We start from the raw sequence: 21358 nt of genomic DNA, 5'->3' as shown, positions 1-21358 counted from the left end.
TTTTTTTTTTCCTTCTGTCTTTGTTTCTAAAGACATTATGTAGAACAGGTTGATCACAGCATCTTGACTAGCCAATGAGGTAGCAGTATTCTTTGAAAGACCTTCTTAGGCATTTATAAAGCAAAGTAAAAGAGAATAATCAAATAATAGAAAGTTCTTTTTTAGTGGCTGCTCTTTAAATAAAATGCTGTGAGCACTGGAAATTGGCCAGATGCTGCGCATATTTTGTTAAAAACAAAGAGGAAATACCTATTAGAAAGCCCTGATACAGAGGATACAGAAGGGCGTAACCTGAGGACCGGCACTAATTAAATCCATTTTGGCATGACAAGGAAGATACTCAGCCCTCAAAATGCCAACCTTTCTTCCTGGGAGAAATCTTATGAAAGTTTAAACAGAAAACAACAGTACTCTACTCCTTCTTTTTAGTATAAGTTAATTTTTTTCTTCTTTTAACCCAGTTCTCATCCTTTCCTACATACACACAGATAATTTCAGTATACAGCATATCCAGTAACATAATTTAATGACATTAGCATTCAGCTTACCAACTGTGCCAGAGAAATACTTTATTAATAGAATGCTAAACAGCTAGAAAATGCCTAGATAATAGAATTCAGCATCATCTCTACATTAGCAGATGTTTCAAAATGTACACACTTCCTAAATTCATATAAACTTAGGAAATTTACCCATCACTTCATTTTCATCTACACCAAAATCAAAAGTTGTGTTCTAACTACTGTGTGCCAGAAATAAGAAATATTTGAAAAATCTATCTAATTAATAGGACACACATGTTCCCAAATAAAGGGGTTATCAATCATGTTTGTTTAAAATATATATTTTGAACACACTAGAACTATTTGAAGACTACAATACAAATTTATTTTACCAATTTGCACCTATTTAAGGTTACTGCTAAATGCACTAAAAAAGTTAAGAAATTTAAAAAAAAAAAAAAAGAAAGAAAAGAATAGCTGCCAGAATAAACTGGTAACTATGTGGCTTGCCAGATGGCTTTGAAATTAAATCCTTAACAATTCTATTACAAAATGCTTTAGACATAGGAATCAAACTTGGTAGCAATTAGTGCAAAACTCTCTCATAATGGTAGCCCTTAGTGGCAGTAACCATCTGAGACTTGCTACCAAAAAGAATTTGTGAATTAGAATTTTTTACATCTTTAAACCTTTCCGTCTACTATTCTATCTAGAATTGTGTCCTAATGATGCTATAAAAATCTCAAAATATCATGTGTATATCATTCAGACAAGAATCCTTTTCACTGCCACCTTCTCTCATTTGTTATAGTTCCCTTTACAAACATTATTTTTCTAAGGCACACCATGCCCTATTTATTGCTGCAAAGCCCCTGAAATCTGTGCCTCAATCTGTCTGCTTCATCATCAAGTTAAATGAAAACCACATAATGAGCCCCTGCTAAAACTTAGTAACATTATGTCTAGAATGCCACTACCCAGTAGATTAACTACAAAATAACTGAGTCTACTGATGCAAAGACCAAAGAACACCAGGATATGCTTGATATGCTCTTTCCCTACAAACTACCTACATTACCTACTATGACAATAAAGCTCAGTGACGTCTCTGGCTACAGAAAATCTATATGCAATGTTGTAAAATAAAATGTTAGGCCAGTAAGCGTTCACAATTTTTATTAAATCCTAGTCTAATTTAACAATATCTGATTTTATAGACATCATCCCATGGTGAACAGTTAATAAGTGAAAGAAAAACGAACAACTCACCTAAGTCATTATTTTCTGCAGACTAAGCAGTAAGATAACCACACAGAACACTATGTAACAGCATACACTTGCTCAGAGTTTTCCTACAAGCCATGTTGCTTATCAAACTATATCTGCTAAAATTTTAATACAGTAAATTTAGTGATTGCAGTTCTCATGTAAGTACCTTATTGACATAACATTTTGAAAGTTTCACTAAATTTGCAAATCAGAATATATTCAAGGAAAACAGTGAGGAGTAAAATGAAAACTGAACAAAAATTTATGAAAAGAAAATGAAGTAAAGAAGAGTGAAATATCCTTGGAACGGAAAAGTCAAACAAGTCTATAAATATGTGCTTGGAACAGAACAGATCAAGTATGGATTTCACAAACCAAAAGTTAATCAACTCAATGCAATACAAATCCTTCTTACTGTAAAGGCTGAAGTGAAACTAAAAAGTCTATAAAATTGTTACTTTGGGCCTTAAACATTACTAACTCTTCTGATCAAAAAAGGCTACAACAGTTGAGATTGTAGTTTTTCATTTTATTATTTTACATGGGTTATGGGCACAAAGCAATCCTCCTTAATAAAGTTGACAATTAGTTTCACTCAGAACATTTTTAATAATGCATATTAAAAAAAAGTATTCATCTTACAAATTGTTCTGCAATCCAAACATACAATAGCTTGGAGCACATTTAGAAAACAAAGCCAATGTAAAAAGACAGATTAAAACAACTACAACAATACAGGTTTTGTACGGCTCGGGTTTTACAGTTTTCTTACTGCATCATCAATGTCAGAAATCTGTTCCTTCAGCTGGCTCCACTGCTCCGGATTTAAAGAAATACCTAAACAAAATTTAAGAATTCAAAGGTGAAAATCTATTTAAGGTTGAGGATTTTCATACTTCTAACTTGAATACTGTTTTATCAAAACTGCCATCTTCGATGGCACATTGCTACAATAGTCAGAGAAAAATCTCTTGCATTTCTTCCACATTTATCACAATTTCCTAAGCAAATCTTAAATTTAATCTTACTTCCACAGCATACTCTACAAAATACCTCCTATAACCAATGAGAACAAATCATGGTTTGAAGATACATATCTTATAAACACCTACAAATAAGTAGGCAGGTGATCGGGCCCAAAATTAGCATGTTAACACCCCATTACTATGTCCAGTTGGTTCCAACATTTGCCCAAAACTTCCACAACAATTCAAGGTGACTGTGATAAGTTCTTCCTGAAACATTCATTTCACTTTAGAAAAATCCCTGAGATGTGATTCATCCAGGACTTCTGGACATCCAGGAATGTATACACTAGGTAAGTGTGCATTCTGAATTCAACCTATTAGGGTTCAAATGCTAGCCTATCACTAATTGTATAAACTTAAAAAGAAATTCCATTACACTCTAAGCCTCAATATGCTCACCAGTAAAACAGTACCTAGCCCCAAAGACCTGTTGTAAATAATTAAGTAATCTGAATAAAAGAATAGCATATCACCCCACACACATAAGTAAACACCCCCAAAAATTTAGATGATATCTAAATTTAAGACGTAAAGGTATGAACAGAAATTTTTCATCTTTTCTGTATTTCAATATTTGCAGCCTTCTATTAACATGTATAAACAGAAAAATAAACCAGAATTAAAAGAATTAATATATTTCTCAGCAAACTGGTGGAAGGCCATGGAACTGGAAAGAAGAATAAAAACTGGGACACCAACCAAAGGGCAGGCTTAAAAGCTAATCAAAATGTTCCACGAAGTGTCTGCAGGAACAGTATCTGACATCAGCCACTCAGGAACAAAGCGAAATGACCAATCACTTTGTATGCTTGAAAACATGAGCATACAAAAACATACGGGGTGAGTAAAACAAACCAAAAAACTACAAACAGGAGGTACCTTTCAAACTTCAAATTAAGAGGCAAGCAGAGTAAAACTAAATAAGGATGCGTTTTTCATTAGATAAGGATCAATCTAGAGCAGCAATCCAAATACTGAATTTGAATACTGCATTGAAATTGATTCACAAATGTGCTCTAGCTATTTAGCAAATGAATTAAAGTATACTTTTACAATGCTAACTAACTGGTGTGGAACTGGATGAAGCACAAACAGACCCACTTGAATACTACTCTGAAGAATAGCCATTAGGAGCTACGAATCAAAAAGAAATACTGCAAACCAGTATTTTTCCATTCCTGATTTTGCAACTTCCCAGATAGTGCCTAATCTGCTTCAGAAATGCTGTAATTATTTCTTAATTATAAATTAGCAGACAATTAAAATAGGATTAGAAATGTTACTTTTTTGATTTTTATTCCTAACAACTGGATTTAACATAGCTTATTAAAAAAGCAAAATATGTCTAAAACAACTACAGAAAATAGAGAATCAACTGAATAAAGCTCTTCCTTACCCTCTGTGCCAACAACTCAATTTCAAGTAAAAAAGTTTTAATTCAGTCTCAACATTAGAACCAAATTCAAAGAACTAAACCTCACCTTTCCTTCCTGGTTTCATTTCACCTTCTGGATCCATCCAGTATTCTCTAATATCAATAAGAACTTTCCCTTTAAAGTCCCGAACACTAACGTACCTCATTTTCCCAATCTGCAAAAGAAACAAAAAAATAAATAAAAACATAGAAAGAATTGTTCTAACAGTAATGTCTGTTCAGAACATATTCATACAACTTGCTGTACACTCATTCTGCTTTTAATCATGAAGATGACTCAAACACCACGAGTTTGAACTATGCAGGTTCACTTACACGTAGATGTTTTTTCAATAAATTATGTATGTTGAGAAAATTTTTGGATTAATAGCAATTTGAAAACACTAGGAGACAAACCTCACAATTCCAGAAATACCAAAAATATTAAGAAACAAGTTACGTCATGAGTGTCAAAATATATGTAGGTGAACATCTACTTTATCATTTACTATCATCAAATACACAAAAAAATTACCAAGTTAAAATTTATTAAAACTTATCCAAACTCTTGTACAGACTATACATAGCACCGTTCAGTCAAGAGAAACTTAAGTCAAAAGATGGAGTCTTAAATCATAACTGCAAAAACTATAGTTTCTCCTCTTGCTATTGCAGTATGCTTCAACTGTTGAAAGCATCGTACCATGTGATGTTAATCATCTCCACGTGAGCAGTTCCTCGCTCCAATAAATTGCATCCTGTAGTAAAAAGTGATCTCTCAAAGTCCTTGCATATATTTTTTATCATGTTTGTACAAGACCATAACATCAGAGAGCCACTGGAAATGCTGGGAGTGCTCCCAAGAAGTCGTCATAGCATTACAAAAAAATTTGAATTGCTAGATATGTATCATAGATTGAGATCTGCAGCTGTAATTGGCCTGCCATTTCAACAGATAATTCATCTTATAAACAAAACATAAACTATAATAATGATAAATACAGGACAGGACTATAAATGTATTTTTTTCTTTATGATTTCCTTAACATTTTCTTTTCTCTACCTTACTTTATTGTGGGAATACAATATATAATACATATAACATACAAAATACACACTGATTAGGCCGGCGCAGTGGCTCACACCTGTAATCCTAGCCCTCTGGGAGGCTGAGGTGGGTAGATTGCCTGAGCTCACAGGTTTGAGACCAACCTGAGCAAGAGTGAGACTAAAAATAGTTGGGCGTTGTGGCAGGCGTCTGTAATCCCAACTACTTGGGAGGCTGAGGCAAGAGAATTGCTTGAGCCCAAGAGTTTGAGGTGTGTGAGCCATGACACCATAGCACTTTACCAGGGACAACAAAGTGAGACTCTGTCTCAAAAAGAAAAAAAAATACACAACTGATTGACCATATATGTTATTGGTAAGGCTTACAGTCAACAACAGGCCATTAATAGTTCTTGAGATGTCAAAACTTATACTCAGATTTAACTATGCAGGGGTTGGTGCCTCTAACCCCTGCTTTGTTCAAGAATCAAGTGTACTATTCTCAATTATCAAAACTTCAGCCAAAGGAAATCACCATTTAAAAAAAAAATTCTAAAAAGAATTAAACAGAGTATACTTAGCATTTTCCAAAACCTTTTACATTTATAAACATCATTAGTAAAATAGTATAACTGCTATGGAAAACAGTATGAAGATTCCACAAAAACCTAAAAACACACACAAAAAATTTAAAACAGAACTACCATATGATCCGACAATCCCACTTCTAAGTATACCATAATTGTCGTTATAATGTGCACCCACGTTTTTGGCCCAAAACTTTCAGGAAAAAAATATTTCATTTATTTCAGCCTTTTTTTTTTTTTTTTTTTTTGAGACAGAGCCTCAAGCTATCCCCCTGGGTAGAATGCCGTGGCTTCACAGCTCACAGCAACCTCCAACTCCTGGGCTCAAGCGAGTCTCCTGCCTCCGCCTCCCAAGTAGCTGGGACCCGGCTATTTTTTGGTTGCAGCCGTCATTGTTGTTTGGCTCGTCCGGGCTGGATTCGAGCCCGCCACCTTAGGTGTATGTGGCTGGCGCCTTAGCCAGAATGCTAATACAGAAGAGCTCTGGGTAAAAATATCATGTAGTACGGAAGCTCTGGTCAAGCAAAAAGCCCAAGCTTAAACCCCACAGGGCTGGACTCCCGCAGTCCAGGCCAGAACCATGAGGTGTTGGGGTGCAAGGGGTACAGGGAACACAGGAAGCACTAGTGAGGGGTTCAGCTCTCAGTCACTCAAGCCTTGGCTCTGCTCACAGGAACAGGTAAAGACTCCAGCTCTCTAGGACTCTGTCCCCTTCCCTCCCTCTTTCCCCCTCCTGGGGTTCTCAGCCCAGCAAAAGCAATGCAGGGTTATAACAGGAGAAGCACTGAGGCTGCTGTCCACAGTTCTGAATCTGTTCCCCTCTCGTGAAGAGAGGATGTGAGCCTGGGAGCAGCAAATGTCACCAACAGGCCTTAGGTCAGGATGGAAGTGTTCCAGGGCAGAGTTCTCTCAGCTGTGTATACCCTCCAAGGAAAGGCTCTTGGGTGAGCGAGGGGAAAGAGCACGATATTAAAATGGTACTTGGGAAGTAGAAAAAAGTGGAAGAGAAAGATGGGAACTGGGCTCCTATGAGATGGTGTTGCCCCTTCCACATCCCTTCACAGCTACCGATGCCCAGCCACGTGACTTTCAACATTCCCATGAGCTGCAAGGTGGAAGAGGCAGGGAAGGGGTCTGAGGACACCTCTGAGCAAGTTAAGTCCCGAGCTACCCCCATCCCTCTTCTCCAATCTCAAGAGCATAAGTATAAACAAAAGATGCAGAATTAGTTCTACCCATGTATAATGCTCATCCTTATTTTCCCATCAAAACTTGGGGCAAAGAACGCAGTAAAATGCCGTACAGCCAAAAGAATTGAAGGCACATCCATATTTCTAGCAGCATTATTCACAATAACCAAAAAAGCAACCCAGATGTCCAGCCACAGATGGATAACAGATTGTGTATGAAAGCCACAAGGTGGAATATTACTCAGCCTTAAAAAAGAAAAATCCTGTCATGGATGAATCTTGAGCATGTGCAAAGTGAAAGCCAGTCACAGAGAGATAAATACTCTATAATTCTACTTAGATGAGGTATCTAAAGCAGTCAAGTTCATAGGAACAAATCATAAAATACTGGCTACACAGGGCAGGCAAAAAGGGGAAGAGGGTTTAATGGATTCAGAGTTTCAGTTTTACAAGATGAAAAACTCCTAGAAATCCGTTTCACAAGCATGTGAATATATTTTTATGTTTTTTACCACAATAAAATCAGTACAAGCAGAATCCTGCAATACAAACTATAACCAACAGGATACCACAGATGGAGCTAGCCACGTTACTAATTCCTCTAACCACTCTGAATACAGGAATCCAGAGTTCCAGTCAGTAGTAAATGAGCAAGTTTTTCCTTTTGACTTTCATTGCAAATAGCATCTTTAATGCACTTCACTCAGTCACAATGAACTGAAAACTATTCATAGAAGACTTTTTCACAAACCTTATACTGCTGCCTAACACAAACTACAAATTCCAAAGGAAGGAAAGAACCAGGGGAGATCCCCAGGACGGGGAAAGAGGGAGGGAAGGGGACAGTGGGGCTGGAGTCCAAAGTGTCTGTCAGCACTTTCTAGGACTCACTATAAAAATACAGTAAAGACAACATGGTGCTAGAGTAAAGACAGATATATAGGTCAATGGAATAAAATGAAATTCAGAAATAAATGCAGTTTATATATGCCCTGATTTTCTTTATGAAAATCCATGGTCAGCTCGGGGCCGTAGCTCAGTGTGTAAGGCGCCAGCCACATACACCGAAGCTGGCAGGTTCCAACCCGGCCCAGGACAGCTAAACAACAACTGCAACCAAAAAACAGGCAGGCGTTGTGGCAGGCGCCTATAGTCACAGCTACTCAGGAGGCTGAGGCAAAAGAATCACTTAAGCCCAAGAGTTTGAGGTTACTGTGAGCTGTGATGCCATGACACTCTACCCAGGGCAACAAAGTGAGACTCTGTCTCAAAGAAAAAAAAAAAATCATGGTCCTTCAAAGAGAGAAAATAGTATTTTCAACAAATGATGTTAAAACAACTGTATGGGGTATAGGAAATGATCTCAATCCCTATCTCATACCATAAAGAAATTCATTCTTTCATCTGAATCATAGACTTAAACACGAAAACTAAAATTATAAAATACCTTCTAAGAAAAAACAATGGCAAAGTTAGGGCATCACCTGTGGCTCCGTAAGTAGGGCGCTGGCCCCATATACCAAGGGTGGCGGGTTCAAACCTGGTCCCAGGCCAAACTGCAACAAAAAAATGGCCTGGCTTTATGGCGAGCGCCTGTAGTCCCAGCTACTCGGGAGGCTGAGGCAAGAGAATCACCTAAGCGCAGGGGATGGAGGTTGCTGTGAGCTGTGTAACACCACAGCGCTCTACCGAGGGTGATAAAGTGAAACTCTGTCTCTACAAATAAATAAAAAATAAGTAAAAAAATTTAAAAAAAAAAAAATGGCAAAGCTTTTAATCATGGGGTAAACAAAATATGTCTCAGATAAGAAACAAAAATATTAACCAAAAAATGGAATACTGATAAAATGGACTTAATCAAAATTAAAGTTTCTTGGAAAAGAAGCTTCAAAAAATAAAAAAGGCAAACCACAGATCTAAAGAAAATATTTATTCAAGTTGCAGCTGTGGAGGACTGGGCCTTTCAAGAAAGGCTGAGGAAGGAGCAGGTACTCAAGACTGCAACACAGAGAAAATAACGAACCAACATAATCTGTGATGACTTCATCTCCGAAATGGAGATGACCTGACATGGAGGCTGCTGACAAATGGCTGGCCCTCCCTCCTCCTGTTTGTTTCTGTCTCTTAGATTTTATGTTCTTTCTTCTCTTTTAACTTCAGCTTGTTTTTAAACTAGATTGCTTTAAAGAAAATAATGTCCCTTGGGTGGCGCCTGTGGCTCAACGAGTAGGGCGCTGGCCCCATATGCGGAGGGTGGCAGGTTCAAACCAGCCCTGGCCAAAAAAAAAAAAAAGAAAAAGAAAATAATTTCCCTTAACTAAAAAAAAAGAAAAAATATTCGCTGCATCTCTGCAAAGGATTTATCTCCAACTCAAAATTTAAAAAATGCGAAGTAAAAGCACAATAAGCTACTACTATATACCCATTAACTGAAATGGATAAATTTAACAAGACTAACATCACCTAGTGGGGACGTGGAAAAACTAGATTCTCAGACATTGCTGATAGATACGTAAAATGGTACAGCTACTTTGGAAAACATTTTTGATGATTTTTCTTACCCTGTTAAACATATACTATGATCTAAGCAAATCTATCTAGTATTTATCCAAAAGAGAAAAAAGTCTGCAAAAAGACTTGTACAAGAATAATATTCACGGCAGCTTTATTCCTAAGCCAAGACTCAAAACAATCCAAGCATCCATCAAAGGCAAATGGATAAACAAACTGTAGTATAATCATACAAGAAACTACTACTCAGCAATAAAAACAAACTATTCATACATGCAGTAGGATTAATCTCAAGACATGCTGTGCAAAAGAACCCATACACACAAAAATAGACTGCAATGCTTCCATTATATGAAGTTCAAGAACAGGCAATATAAATCTACACTGATAAAAAGATCAATGGTTGATGTGACCAGAGATATGAATGTAAACCCAAGAGAGAACATTCTGAGGGGATGAAAATGGTCTGGCCACAAGAGTGTATGTATTGTCACAGTCCAGCAAATTAGGCTTTTAAATGTGTGCATTTTATTTTGCATAAAATTGTACCTCAATGAAGTTTACCTAAAAAAAGAAAAAAAGAAAAAAGAAATGAACTTGCCCAACAGTCACCTCTCCCTTGAGGAGAAATGGATAAAACTGACAAATTCTTACCAGAAATTAAATATGAAGAGGGTCACGGTGTGTAGTACACGTTTTGGGGGTGGGACACAATTATAAGAAGGTCTTTATCTAACAAATGCAATCAATGTAACCTGGTTCTTCGTATCCTCAATGAATTCCCAACAATAACCAAAAAAAAATTAAATATGAAAAGTGATGAGGATGATGAGTAGTGTAAGCATAAAATAATTAAAGGCAGAAAAAATAAAGATCATTAGACTAACATTTCCTAGGGAAAAAACATAACCAGATTACAGAAAATATAGTTTACATGCATATAATTTGGAAATTGGCAGGAGAGAAAAAGGCATGAAAATGTGATTCTTAAATTTTGATCATCCTTTGATGATCCTTATCAAAGATGATAAGGATCATCTTTGAAGGTCTGGTAAAGGTTATAAATAATCCCTTCAAATCAAAAAAACATAAATTAAAAAGTATATAATTTCATGGGCCCCTAAAGTCCATTCATGGATCTCATTAAAAACACCTGCATCAACAATAATCATTTTAAATTAAAAGGTAATTTTAAAGTATCAGGTTTATCCTTAAATCATCAAATCGACTAAAGCGGTATTATCGACCATTTGTGCCTAACTAAATGAAAATACGGATCAAACTTCTCAACATCTCAACCATTCTGATCTTTTAAGACATAAATACTAATGTAATTATAAGATAGTTCTCCAGTCTATGTTTAATATCACAAATGTCATCTTAGGTAGGTATTTCCCCATGGAGCCAAGTTCTTAAAATTCAGAGCTGAGAGAACCAGAAGGCAAACATCTAGTAATATTTCCCGTTCGGTCAGGATTTTTCCCAGGTAATTCCAGAATATAAAAGACTAGTACAGCGATGTTCCTTTGGTATGCTTGATGTACATTACCTTACCAGAACTTAAGATTATTTCCTCTAGTTCTATTCTCAAGAGATAAGTATTTAGTTAAAAAAAAAAAAAAAAAAATCCTGTCTTACTACTGTTAGCCAACAGCCAATTTTAATTTGGATTTCAGACCTATTTGTTTTTGATAAAATACAGCTCTATCCTGGGTCCTAAAAGATTCAAATGTTTGCTACATCAATGTTTAAAAATAGTCCACTGTTGGGTGGTGCCTGTGGCTCAAGGAGTAGGGCACCAGCCCCATATACCTGGGGTGGCGGGGTCAAGCCTGACCGGGCTAAAATTGTAAAATAGTCCACTATGTTGAGTAGACTTCAAAGTACTTTCTTAGTAAATGAAAAACAAATTTAAAAAAAAAGAAACTTACAAAACACAATGTGAGTACTCTTTTTTGTTCCCCAAATCCCATCCTTCATCTTTTAAAAAAGTTATCAAATCCTTATTATTAATAAAAATGAAAGTCTCATTTACATTATTTAATTGGTATACTCTAATGCGCTCTTAAGCCAATTAAAATTCAGTACAGCCACTAAAATATTTTTCTGTGGCCAAAGTACTATTCAAAGAAAAAGCTACAATGTCAACAAAATTAAATATTATATTATCTCTTAAAATGTCTACATTAATACATCTGTGAAAGCCACTTTGAAAACAAAACTGTCCCTATGCAGAAAATAAAGCCAATGTGGACTTTCAAGAGCCAGCCTCAGGAAGCTTAAGAACCTTTCCAAATGAGAATTTAAGAATTAAAACTCCTTTTTTTGGTCAGAAAACTACTCCCTAAAAATAGATCTGGTTTTCCCAAAACTAACAGAACAGAATCTCTGAACTATGGGCCCTGGTTTATCTATAAAATAGGGAATGGAACAGCTAAGATAAAATCCACTGAAAGGCCATAGATGCTCTAATATTACACAGTACAAAACAGGCATACAGTGAACAAAACCGATCAGAGACAAGTGCAGAGCAGTTGCCCAGCAAACATATTAAGCCAAAATATCCCAAAGTAGCCCTCGATTCTATATGGGACGAAAAGTCTTAAAAAGGAAAAGAGACTCCATTTTCATTCTGCCCCTTTAAATAGTTTCCCACTGCACTCAAAATAAAACTCAAACTTTTTTTTTAGACACAGTCTCATTTTATCACCCTCAGTAGACTGCCATGGCATCACAGCTCACAGCAAGCTCCAACTCCTGGGCTTAGACGATTCTCTTGCCTCAACCTCCCGAGGAGGTGGGACTACAGGCGTCCACCACAACGTTCAGCTATTTTTTTGTTGCAATTTGGCTGGGGCCGAGTTTAAACCCACCACCCTCAGTATATGGGGCCGGCGGCCTACCCAGTGAGCCAGCCACAGGGTAACATCGAGTAACCCTGCGGTGCCACCCTAAAACCCAAACTCTTAACATGGTCTCCCCAGAGGAAAGCTCTGCAAGATCTGGCCTTCTGACTCTCCTCTCCAAGTGGATCTCCTGTCTATACCCTCAGCCAGACTTTGCAGGCTCCAGCCACAGAGTTTTTATAATTCCTGCACAATCTAAACTCTTACTCACTTCAAGGTAGTAACACAACACAATTTCCTGTATTTCAAAAGTGTTTCCCTCACCCAAACCCGTCATGTTTCTACCTCCTCCTTAATGCCTTAGGGTTTATTTAATGCCACTTCCTCAGGAAGAGACTCCCAGAACACTTGATTTCTCATAATAATCTGCCCTTTTACTTCCCAGCCCTCATCTTAATAATTTTAATTATAGACATGATTATCTGTGTAATTATTGTCCCCATAAATTCCATGAAGCCACAGACTACATCTATTAAGTTTATCACTGCAACCTGCAACTTGGCAAGGCCTGAATAAAATACATTAACACAGTAAGCATTCAATCTACTGTCTACTCAAGGCAATCAGGGCCCTTTCAGAATTTTTCCTTACATACATTTACTTATGTTCCCTACCAAATTAACCTTGTCTGCCCCTACTTTCTCTAAGTTACAGAGAAGTCAAAGGACTTAAACCCATAACTAAATAGTGCATCTGCACTTTGCCTATATTCTTCATCCAGAGTATAAGGCAAAAGCTAAAAAAAAAAAAAATTCCACTTTCCCACTCTCACTTCACTCCTGGCACTCCACCTTTCAAGGCCAAAAACACATGGATGCCAACCTCACTTTCTTGTCCAGTAAGTGTTTAGCCTTAATCCATCCAACCTTCTAGCTTCAACTAAAACTTATGCCTCCCCAAAACACTGATCCTTTTCTGGCTCCCTTTACTGTACTCTTCTAATTTTCTTTCACTTTGTCTCTTGACCTACATACTCTTTTTTCCTTTCATCCCCTATCTGAGTATCACCAAAGACATGTCCTCAACCACTTTCTTTTCTTCCTCTGGATTAAACTTACCTCAGTGGATGGCTTCAGTCAACCAAGCAGATGATCCCACATGAACTTTTCCCAACCAGACCCTCAAGCACCCTAAGAGAGATTCTACTTACTTTAACACATTTATAATCAGGTCCACATCTTCATTAACTGTTAAAATTCCTCTGATCCATTCTTCCCCAGTATCTCATAATCCTCCCTATTTCTTCTTTGGGAAAACCCATCAAAGCCCTTATCTCACCTCATATTAAAGCCTACAAGGCAATCTAGGCATACTAAAGCCTACAAGGTAATCTAGATTACCTAGGCAATCTGAGCTGCATTCCTTTATTCCCACACTTCTCCCCTCACAAATACTTCTCATACAGTGATGCCAATATCAAGTCTCCCTAAAACAAGGTAAGGAATCCAAGAAAAGAAGCTATACTAGTCCTCCCAGGCGAGTTCATTCACGTCGCTCTAATGAAGTTACCTCACTTTACCTATTCAACCCACTCCCTTTTTGCGCTTCTCATCAAGCCCATATTAGGCAAGTCACATGGCCAATCCTCCTTATACTTCATAGCCCAATACCTGACCCTGCCTTCTCCGAGTTGCTCCTTAAACATGCAGTTCTCAATCGCTTTTGAATTTCTATAACACGTAAGTTTGTATTGTTTTAAATGAACCAAAACTTCTGAGACTTCGGCAATAATCCAGCATTATATAAATTACTTTTACTTCTACTAATCTGTTCTTATATTTTAATAAATATCCTGAAGAGGATAATAACACACATAAAAGATTATTATGCTTTATCAGACTAAGGTACTTTTATACTTCTTCAGATCAAGCCAAATAATTCCTCTGGATCTAAGGAAATAATCAATTTTACCTGAAACATGTTATCATCTCTGCTGCTGCTGCTCTGTTTGGAAGATGACAGAGCTCTTGAAGTTTCACCAGTCTTTTGCTTCTTCACAGGTTTTTCTGGAGCAACTTGCTTTTTCCTCTTTAACTTGAAAGAAAAAGCAAGAATATGGTTAAAATCTGCACACATGAGAATAAAACACTTCTCAGGTTCAAAAGATCTCATTACTTTTTAAGATTTAACCAAAAGACTACATTGATTCATTAAGAAACAAGCATAAACATACGCATAAGCAAGTTTCACATAACAATACAACTATGAATTTGACCTCCAGTTAAACCTAGCGCGTTCAGGATGTCAAAAGATACCCCAGGCATTAGAGTGTTAACCAGAGGAACTGCCATTTTGAGATACCACATAAGATTTCTTTGGGAGAAAAAAAGATAAGGGGCCTGCTGCTTCTGAATAAATTTGGAAATCATTAATCTACTAAAGCTAGTTCATTTTTTTTAAAAGACATACTAATTAAGAATATATCCAACTTATTCCATTTGTAGGATATGAATATTTATGTCTAGCCTGCCTATTCCAAGAGAGATTTAAATTGGCTGAAGGAATTTAAAATTATGCAAAACTGAAGGGAGTTATTTTGTACTGGGCACTGGAAGTCAACAATTCAAGAACTTCCTCAACAAAAAACAAAAATCACTGAAGACAGCTGTGTGTTAAAACTAGCAATCAAAAATCACAACTATATCTTAAAAGCAGCATTTATTGTAAAAGCTTTTTATACAGTCTCATTCTCAAAATGAGCTATCAGCCCATAAAAACATCTAGAATTCCTAACCAAAACAGTAGATGGCAGCCATGTTCCTTCTCGGTGGAAAAGTGTAACTTTTAATACATATAACTAAATTAAGGTACTAAATTTGACAAGGCTAGGAAAATTATACATACATGTAAAAGATGAAATGGAAAACAAGGATGCATCTAACATAACTATAGGATCAATATTACTATGTGGGACAAAAGTAAAAAATTAACTCAGCTCAATAAACAGAAACCAATTATTATTTACATCAGGATTTCAGGTATACCCTGTAGACCAGCGGTTCTCAACCTGTGGGCTGTGACCCCCTTTTAACAATACATTGCATCATTAGGAAGGTTGAGAACCACTGCTGTAGACTAATAAACTGTCTGCCATACAAAATCTCAATAGGGGGCAGCGCCTGTGGCTCAGTGAGTAGGGGACTGGCCCCAAAATACAAGGGTGGCGAGTTCAAACCCAACCCCAGCAAAATTGCAACAAAAAAATAGCCGGGCGTTGTGGTGGGCGCCTGTAGTCCCAGCTATTCAGGAGGCTGAGGCAGGAGAATAGGAGAATCGCCTAAGCCCAGAAGCTAAAAGTTATTGTGAGCTGTAATGCCACAATACTCTACCAAGGGCAACAAAGTGAGTGAGACTCTGTCTCAAAAAAAAAAAAAAAAAAAAAGTTCAATACACATTATTTTTGGAGACAGAGTCCCACTATGTTGCCCTGGGTAGAGTGCCATGACGTCACAGCTCACAACAACTTCAAACTCTTGGGCTTAAGTGATTCTCTTGCCTCAGCCTCCCAAGCAGCTGGAACCACAGGCACCCACGACAACACCTGGCTATTTTTTACTGCAGTTGTCACCGTTGCTTAGCTGTCCCGGGCCGGATTCAAACCCGCCAGCCTCAGTGTATGTGGCTGGCACCATAACCACTATGCTACAGGCGCTGAGCCATCAATACACATTTGTTACCTGAACACATTCAAACACCATACCAGGTGCAAATTTAAAAATTAAGAAATTTCTTCCTCAAGTATGTATGCTCTCTGAAGCCTTGTTTCAACCTTCCAGGTATGAACATTTTACATTTATTTTATTTGGGGAATGTTCCAACTTCCCCAAAGTTCTCCCGTAAGTTTTGCCTTTTCTTTCAGCTAACACTAAGTTAGGGGAGAACAAAAAAGATGGGAGTTTTTGCGGCTTTTAATAAACTTCTGGAAACTACAAGTCTACTAACGATAGCCAATTACATATTTTTTTACAAAAGAGATACACAATTAGAGAAAAATACAACTTATTTCTGGGATATAAATATTTATTCATGTATGTAAATGTCTATGAGGCAAAGGACAGTTCTGCATGGAAGAAGATGTGACCACAGTGTCAAATGCTCAGTTATGCTTCACTGAGATGCTCAATTAAGCAAAATACACCACTTACAGTATAGCTATTATTTAATGCAGAAAAAGCCCATTTTCTCAAAATGGGTCCTTTTCACGTTAGCTTTGCCTGTGACCATTTAAACTAAAAGGAGGGGACTAGGTCATGTAACATTCAAACTTAAAATGTACCAGAAATCCTTATAGGCAGATAAGCATCAATAGCTGAGAAGGCTGTCAAAATAAACACTGCATTAAAAACTTCAGGTTGGGCGGTACCCATAGCTCAGTGGGTAGGGCGTCAGCCACATACACTGAGGCTGGCGGGTTAGAACCCAGCCAGGGCCAGCTAAAATCACCAATGACAACTGCAACAAAAAAACAGCAGTTGTTCCTTCATTGTGAGGGCACCTGTAGTCCCAGCTCCTTGGGAGGCTAAGGCAAGAGAATTGCTTAAGCCCCAAGAGTTGGAGGTTGCTGTGAGCTGTGACACCACAGCACTCTACCAAGGGCGACATAGTGAGACTCTGTCTCAAAAAAAACCCGTCAGGTTTCTGCCACCCATCTGGGTTGTTATTGCCCACTGCACAGAGAAGAGCCAGTTGGGGGTGCAATGGAAAAAGAGTTCAATTCCAACCAGTACTATGTGGGAAGACAGGAGCAATCTCTCAAAATCACCTCCCTGACAATTTGGGAGATGGGGTTTTTAAAGATAGCTTGGTGGCCAAAAGATTTAAGTAGTTGGGTTTGCTAACCAGTGAGGTTTGGAGAAATTATTTTCTCGTGTTGAGGCAGTTCTGGGTTGGGGTCACAATTCTAGTTGAGTCAGTTTCTTGGTATGGGCTGTTGGGATATGGGGCCTAGAAGATATCTCAGAGACTATCTTTAGGTTTCAAGAAGGTGATATTATCTATGTAAAAAGTTAAGAATCATTATGACTACCAGCTGCTTCACAGGAGCAATTATAGAGAAGCAAACAAGATGACAGTGACTGATTATTATTTTTAGCTAGACCCGTGTCTTCACAGACTTTTAGGCCCTTACCACAGTTTCACCTGAACCCTCCCCTTTCGGATATGTAATGGGTGGTTTCAAGGTAATCTGGCCCAACTATTGTAATAGAAATTATACCTACAGATTAGGCAGTTTATGAATAATGGCAAATTAGAATTCCACTCTCCTGGAGCACAGGGCACTGGTTCTCTAGCTTTAGAGTTCCTAAAGGTTCTCTGTGAAAGTATAATTTGCATTAAGTCCTATTTGTGTCAATGGGCAAAAAGCATCCTAGGGACATCTAGTCAAGTGATCTATAGGCCATCTGTGTTTTCAGAAATACCCATCCAGATTCACACTTTGGTGTAAATTCTCATATGCCTTTTTTTAACCTTTCAGAATGGGATCTGGGCACTATTGCTAAATTAAGTATCACAAAAATTACTGGTGCAGTAATAGTCACCTTTTTGTCAACTTCACTGTCTGAATCACTGCCAGAGGAGCTTGAAGAAACTAGTTCCTTTGATTTAGGCATTCTGAAAGAAAAATACATCACGTTAATTTACAAGTTACTCTACTACCTTCATAACTCTCCCCCAATCAAAAAATCAAAGACACGTTTCATGGTTCATTCTACCATTTTGTGGTACTAGACTTAATTACACTGAGCATAAATTTTAATCTTTGCTCTTCTAAATTGCAAATAATGTTCTGAACTCTGTAAGGGGAACATCATATACTCCCACACCTCTTTCTCAAAGCCAGTAAGGTCTCTTTTTATACTTCATTTTTAGTCCAGGAGTGAAATGTCTGTGAGTATGTTAGATTGCAGAAGGCAGCTGACAATTATTGTTAAAACCTGAAGAAATGTGAATTCTATTCATTACTGCTTTAGACTTCTCACTAATGAGATCAAACCTAGTGTCAAATTATTCACTATGGGGAACTGACCATAAAACTCACACATGAGGGAAACATTTGTACTATGCAAATACATACCTCATTAATTATGAGATTATAATCACTTTTTCATGTTTTGTATAAGCTAATTTTTACTTTTTGGCCTTATCAACTAAAGAACAGGTACTAATTAAGAGTTCACAAAATTACACATCATTCACAATAATTCATTACATTTTACACTGATTTTCTACACTGAAATATAATTAAAATGTGAAGAATCTGTTTATGAAAGGTGCAAAATCTTTCCTCAAATTCATACTATGCCTTTAGCTCCCCAGGTCCCCCCAGAGTTACAAATGCCTTGCTTCCAAGTGAATGTTTATTGAATGCCAGAGCACCAATCAGAGAGCCTAAACTATCAGTAAGCGTAAACTACAAATTTTAAGGAATTCCAAAGTCATGTGCATACACACTATCAAAGTATCTTTTGCTCTCCACCTCTTAGAAGACTGGGTTCTAATTTTTGTTTGCTGTACAGGGCCTAATAAAGACAATACTCTGTATGTATCTGTCTGTATATGCTTTAATTTCTCCCCAGGAAAAAAAAATCATAAATAATCTAGCTTTCTAGGCTACACTTGCAAATATTGTCATTGAATGTGTTCCACAATAGGAGGTCAAGGTAAAAGAACTGGGCCATCCTAATCCTAAATGCAAAAGGCTCCAACCACACCCGACCCGACATGCAGATTTTAACTGTTAATTTCTTTAAAGGAAGTAAATTTAGACGGTAACAGTAACGTTCACAACTATGTTTCATACGTTCTTCATGTTACTGCCCTGTTTTACAACCTTATATCTAAAATCAATTTAGTTCAGTTTTTTATACTAGCTAATACAAATGCCAAAAAACTGTCTAAAAAGCAATGATTTAAGCAAGCTATTTCTCGCTTTGCAACAGTCAAGCACTACAATCTGCCATTAAAAACTGTCTGGGGGCTTAAAATCATTTCAAAGAACCACCTTGAATTCACCCAAATAAGAAATCTGTTCCAAAAAAGTGGTAACTGAAGTCAGCCTCTGTGAACTTCTGACAAAATTTACTTTTACTTAACGAGCCTTCAGTGTTCCAAAAAGGGGGAGAGGACAGACTTGCATTTCAGATAAATAATACCGAAAGCGATATTGTAGGACAGACACAAAACGCAACTTAAAAAAAAAAAAAAACCGACTCTTAGATGTTTGCTAATTACGTGGGAGACGATTAGGAAAAAAACTAGATGAAGAATCTGGTACAGCATGAGGGTGGTAAGCACCCCAAGAAGGGGTCCTGTGGTGCTAGGAAGCTGGCAGAACCCCCGGACTGGTAAAAGCGTGAGCAGGGAGCACAGGCTGGTCGGAGGGGGCGTGGGAGGCGGCGGAGTGCGGAGAAGACCTTCTGGAAAGAGGCGGGACTTGCACCAAGCGCCATTTTCTTCCCTCGAAGCGTTCCCTCCCCTGTACACCAGCCATTCTCCCCGCCGCCCCCTCCAGATCGCATCTGCCCTCCCCCTCCCCAGCGCGCCCCCAGCGTTCAGGGAAAGGGCGGGGGCCCGAGCGAGGCCGGAAGGAGGAGCAGGCCCCGCACGCGCCCCGCCCGGACTAGTCGCCACCGCATTGTCCTGGGGGTGCCACGACCCCTTCCCCACAGCTCCTCGCCCCCGGCCGGCCAGCAACCAGCTGCCCAGGGCAGCAGCGCCGGCTGCCTCAGCTCAATTCCCAGGGTAGACATCTGGCATCGAAGGGCCCAAGGCAACGGGCACCGGGTCGAGGGGAGGGGGCCCAGGACGCCGAGGCTGGAAAGGGGGAGGTCAGGCAGAGCCGCCATTTCCCTTCAGCCGTTGCAGGCGAGAGGAGGGAAGGGCCGCAGGTGGTTCAAGGCCGGTCGGGCGGGTGGGGGTCGAACGGGTGGCGGCCCAGAGGAATAGGGGCGGGAGTCCAGTGCACTCACGCTCTGCTCCTGCAGTCTTGCACCCTCCTGCTCGCTCGCTCGCGACTGACAGAGAACCGGAAGTGACGGAAACCAAGAGTCGCCGGGCCCGCCCCTCTGAGACCGCAGACACGTGATGGGGCGTGGCCTTCTCGCGGAAACCAACACATTGTCCTACCCTTTCCAGGGCTTTAAAGGGCCCGCCCCTCGTCCCGAAGGGACGCCAGGAAAGTGAAATGCGGCAAGATGGCATCTGCCATATGAGTGAATTGAAGGAGCTAATAAAAAAATGAATGACAAGCACCGAGCTTGTTCCATTGAAGTGAAGGGTCCTTACTGAAAAAGATCAACACTCTGGCTCATTTTCTTAGAAATGATCTTCCTCTTACCCCCGCCCTACCTCCCTAAATATATGACTGGCAGCTAAAATCCAAAGGAGGAAGCCAAAGTCACAGTGTTTAATTCTGGAAAGGGCAAGAAATCTTTGCAAAAGTCCCTGGCCACACAACCTTTATTTCTGAATTGTAGTCCTGGAGATGTAAGGTAGTTCACAGAAAGCAAGAGAAATCCATACTAGCAGGAATATAGCTAGTAGATTATTTGAATATATATTTGATGAATGCCTATTACAGCCAAGGATACGTAGAAGGTTATTTATTAAACAAAGGTTTATCGAGCACCCAGTATGTGTCAGATACTGCAGGAGACACTTTATGTATGTTACTCATCCTAACAAGCACCTTCCAAAGTAAGAATGATTATTCTCTCAGTTTTATAGATGAGGAAACCAAGGTTAAATAAGTTGCTCAAAGTTATAAAGGGGACTATGATTCAAACCTGGCCACCTTTCCACTCACGCTGCTACCTACTGAGGGAAAATGGAAAATTTAGACCCTACTCACTTGGTGCAGTGTCAGGCTAAATAGCTACTAAAAAATGAGGCCACAAGCGGTG

At 38.6% G+C, this 21358-nt stretch overlaps 1 protein-coding gene across 1 annotated transcript; it reads right to left on the bottom strand.

Annotated features, from left to right (window-relative positions):
* Positions 1 to 2283: 2283 nt before the first annotated feature.
* SUB1 (SUB1 homolog, transcriptional regulator) lies at positions 2284 to 20501 on the bottom strand. Its single transcript, XM_003792925.3, has 5 exons — positions 20426 to 20501; positions 17996 to 18068; positions 14367 to 14489; positions 4282 to 4390; positions 2284 to 2609 (listed from the first exon to the last, which is right to left on the bottom strand). The coding sequence occupies exons 2-5, from the start codon at positions 18065 to 18067 to the stop codon at positions 2530 to 2532; spliced, it is 384 nt and encodes a 127-aa protein (XP_003792973.1). The 5' UTR covers position 18068; positions 20426 to 20501; the 3' UTR covers positions 2284 to 2529.
* Positions 20502 to 21358: the final 857 nt, after the last annotated feature.

Source organism: Otolemur garnettii, unplaced genomic scaffold (assembly GCF_000181295.1).
Source record: "Otolemur garnettii isolate 467f Iridium unplaced genomic scaffold, OtoGar3 scaffold00063, whole genome shotgun sequence".
In the NCBI taxonomy this organism is placed as follows: Eukaryota; Metazoa; Chordata; class Mammalia; order Primates; family Galagidae; genus Otolemur; species Otolemur garnettii.
Note: the sequence above shows the minus strand (reverse complement) of the source record. Positions and strands in the feature narration are given on the sequence as shown.